At 38.5% G+C, this 3,796-nt stretch overlaps 1 protein-coding gene across 4 annotated transcripts in view; it reads left to right on the forward strand.

Annotated features, from left to right (window-relative positions):
* Positions 1–1,211: 1,211 nt before the first annotated feature.
* Positions 1,212–3,796, forward strand: part of eme2 (essential meiotic structure-specific endonuclease subunit 2) — a 4,104-nt gene continuing 1,519 nt past the window's right edge. Inside the window, exons 1-6 of one of the 4 annotated variants that reach the window (XM_014008219.1) lie at positions 1,212–1,652; positions 2,794–2,915; positions 3,006–3,098; positions 3,186–3,310; positions 3,396–3,474; positions 3,554–3,669. In XM_014008219.1, the coding sequence (XP_013863673.1) occupies positions 1,298–1,652; positions 2,794–2,915; positions 3,006–3,098; positions 3,186–3,310; positions 3,396–3,474; positions 3,554–3,669 (890 nt within the window). In that variant the 5' untranslated portion in view covers positions 1,212–1,297. Of the gene's footprint in view, positions 1,653–2,793; positions 2,916–3,002; positions 3,099–3,185; positions 3,311–3,395; positions 3,475–3,553; positions 3,670–3,796 lie in introns of all 4 variants that reach the window. The other 3 variants (XM_014008218.1, XM_014008220.1, XM_014008222.1) reach the window with 3 other exon arrangements.

A 3,796-nucleotide genomic window follows, 5' to 3' on the forward strand; every position in this document is an offset into this window, starting at 1 on the left:
TCACAAATCAGGAAAAGTTTTCACAAATCCCAAACTAAGTTTTAATTATTCTGCTATTGGTGAAGAACATTCTAGTCCAGGTTTGAAGAGTCTAGGTGTTGTGGTTTTGGAGCTGGACCAGGTCTAGTGTGGTCCAGTTGCCTGAAAAATCTTTGCTGAAGTTTCACAAATCAGGAAAAGTTTTCACAAATCCCAAACTAAGTTTTAATTATTCTGCTATTGGTGAAGAACATTCTAGTCCAGGTTTGAAGAGTCTAGGTGTTGTGGTTTTGGAGCTGGACCAGGTCTAGTGTGGTCCGGATGCACAAAAATGATAAAAAACTAAATTTGATGAAGTTTCACAAATCAGGAAAAGTTTTCACAAATCCCAAACTAAGTTTTATATATTCTTTTTATTAATGTAGAATAATTTAGTCTAGGTTTGAAGAGTCCAGGTGTTGTGGTTTCAGAGCTGGACCAGGTCTAGTGTGGTCCAGTTGCCTGAAAAATGATGAAAAGCGATCTTTGCTGAGGTTTCACAAATCAGAAAAAGTTTTCACAAATCCCAAACTAAGTTTTAATTATTCTGCTATTGGTGAAGAACAATCTAGTCCAGGTTTGAAGAGTCTAGGTATTTTAGTTTTTAAACTAGAGCAGATTAAATATGCTGAAGGTGGTGAAAAATTAGTTGTAATCGCCCTTTAGTCATTTCCCGAATCGGAAGCTGGAATCGGAAGCTCACTTCAGCTTCCTTCAAAACGCTGCATGTTTTTTTCCATAATTAAAAAAATATATACACTGCTCAAAAAAATAAAGGGAACACTTAAACAACGCACGCTAACTCCCGATCTTAATCAATGAAATATTCGCATTGAGTACTTTGTTCTGTACAGAGTTGAATGTGCTTCACAAAAGTTTGATTTACTTGGACTTAGCGTGCGTTGTTTAAGTGTTCCCTTTTTTTTTTTAGCAGTGTATTTATAGCTTTTGCATTTTAGGTAATTATCCACAACCCTACAAATTAGATCAGTGTTTATGTCCTTAGAGGTAATCCAGTAAACAACGGCTGCATAAGCTGGTTTATTGTCCACCTGGTGACAGCAGCTGTTGTCTCTCTTTGCCTTCTGTTGTTTCTAATTAAAGAAACATAATCTAACTGATGGCAGGGTTCCTTTTATCAATAAAAACTGGGAAAAGTTGTTTTTTAAAAAGCGCTCATTGATACAAAGCGCGTTTTCAGGTGGTTTGTCCCTAAGCGGACACCATCGCTGCTGAAGCATCGCATCCATGTGGAAAATAGGAATTTGAAACATGTGAAATGACTTTCTTACGCAGAGCTAAAGAGTGGGAAATATCTGAATCAGAGGAAAGTGATGTTGAACCAAAACCCGATTTAAATCGAGAAGAACAAACTTCTCCAATCAAAAAGGACACCGAGTCCTCCTCCCGCACGGCGAGTCCAGGACGAAAACGCCGCACTAAAGAGGAGATCGAAGCTGACAGACGGAAAACCAAGGAGAGGAAAGATGCCAGGGAAAGGCAGAGAGCCGCCAGAGCCCAGGAGAAGGAGGAGAAGAGGCGGGAGCAGCAGAGGAGAAGAGAGGCCGCCGAGGAGCTCAAGCAACTCCGGCCAGAAAACTGCATTAAAAACCTCAACGTCTGCATTGACGCAGGTAGGTGCTGCCTTCACGGACTGTCGGACACATGTGTTCGCATCTTTCATTGTTCCATTCATGTTTATTTAAGGGTATTTTATTTATTGTTTTCCTGTGTTTATTTATTTTCGCTTCTATTTGTCTAACTATAGTTTAGTCAACTATACATCAAACCATTTTTCTTATTTAAAGGATCCCCTTAGCATATTCTTCTGGAGTTTACATGGTGAAATAGATTTCAAATGAATAAACATTCAGTTCTTTATGAAGAAAGGAGCAATACTTAGCAGTTTGTAACTTTTACTTTTGAAAATATTATATGCAAAAAAAATGTCCCCATAGAAATACATTATATCTTGGATGTCTTCAAAAACATTGCTCTCTTTTGAATCTTTTTTTAATCATACTTGCTCTTTATTATTTTTTTGTGATGCTTTTAGGTTTTTAGTTAGCCTTTGCTGTTTTAGTTAGCATTGTGCTGCTATTAACTTTTAGCCTATATTTTTTGCTAATTTAGCTTTTAGTTAGCYTTTTGCTACTTTTGTCTATTAACTAGCTGTTTGCTTATTTTAGCTTTTTACTCAACGTTTGCTGCTTTTACTTAGCATTTTGCTACAAGTAGCTTTTAGCTAGCCTTTTGCTACTGTTGACATTTATCAAGCCTTTTGCATTAGCTTTTAGTTAAGTCTGCTTCATACAGCTTTTAACTAGCATTTAGCCTTTTAACTGTAGTTTGTRTCTCGTCCTCTTTGAGCTGTTAGTTATCAGCTCAGTTTCAGCTGCTTCTTTATCAAATTTCAGCAGTTACTCAACTCTCAGCAGTCGCACTACATTTCTACAGAAAGTTATTTTTCTTCAGTTTGTTCATCTTCAAAAGTTACTGAATGCATCGTATACGTTTATTATAATTTATAGGTACAGTGATAAAAACAGTACACATACTGTATATATATATATATATATATATATATACAAAATATCTAAAACAATTTAGTTAAATAATAAGCTTCCAGGATAAAAGCTTTCTGAGATATCCTAAATAAAAAGTATTTCTAAACTTATCGACTTCAAGCAGCCTGAGTTGTCCTGTTTAGTTGGTCTACAATAAATAAATGGAATCCAAACATTTTCAACCAGTTTCATTGCTTTCTTTCTGCAGCTCTTCTACAGCAGGACGGCTCTGACCTCCTGCTGGACACCCTGGCTGCTCTGGAGTGGAGGTTCACCATYGACAGCCAGCAGGTCTCTCACAGCATCACCTGGACCAGAGACTTACCTCAGGTGGGCAGCTCTTGCTTCTCAGATAAAAGGTCTTTCTTTATTTTATTTATTTATTTCCTCAGTGGATTGTGACAGTTTTGACATTAGCAGGGAGACAACGGTCAGGTCYCTGTGGACGAGGACCAGATGGTCCTGGTCCTGACTCTGGAGGACTTTGTGGAAAYAGTAACCTATGTAAAAGAAGTAAGCAACACTTTGTGGTTGTACAACAAATAATGGAGCTTTACAGTGTTGTTTGTGACCTTACAGTGTCATCTGTTTGAACTCCAGATGTTGGACGATGAAGGGGTGGAGTCAGGGACAGGGACCGTCCTGCGTCCACTTTTGGAGTTTTTCAACCGGGACATCAAGGAGGTGGTGACGATGTTGGTGATGGACTGTGAGTCAGCTTCCAGGTCAGTGTGTCTTTCTGTGCCTTAGGTCATGGATTTTGTGTGTTTAGTTTTAGCCTTCACGTGAACGGTAGTGGTTTACCAACAGGACAGAAGTTCGTGGCGAGTCTTTGCCACAACAGATTCTACGATCCAAACTGGGGATGAAAAATCTGGACCTAGAGGAGGTAAGTTTCTCTTTTTTTATGAAATCGTTTTTTTTGTGCATTTTGTTCCACATTTTGCTTTCTTATAAACTCTTTTCAGGTGCTCCTGTACCTCCAACTCCACAAAAATGTCTCTGTGGTTTTTCTGGACAGCTGGCAGGACGTCACTGACCATGTGTGTACCGTCACTAAGGCTCTGTCGAAACGCCCATTCAAGTAAGCCCTTTACCTTTAAAAATAATAAATATTGTCTTTGTAGTGTATTCAACTGAATATACACTCACCGGCCAATTTATTAGGTACACCACGCTAGTAACGGTTTTGTGGTCATAAAGGGATGGAC

Source organism: Austrofundulus limnaeus, unplaced genomic scaffold, assembly GCF_001266775.1.
Source record: "Austrofundulus limnaeus strain Quisiro unplaced genomic scaffold, Austrofundulus_limnaeus-1.0 Scaffold48, whole genome shotgun sequence".
NCBI lineage: Eukaryota > Metazoa > Chordata > Actinopteri > Cyprinodontiformes > Rivulidae > Austrofundulus > Austrofundulus limnaeus.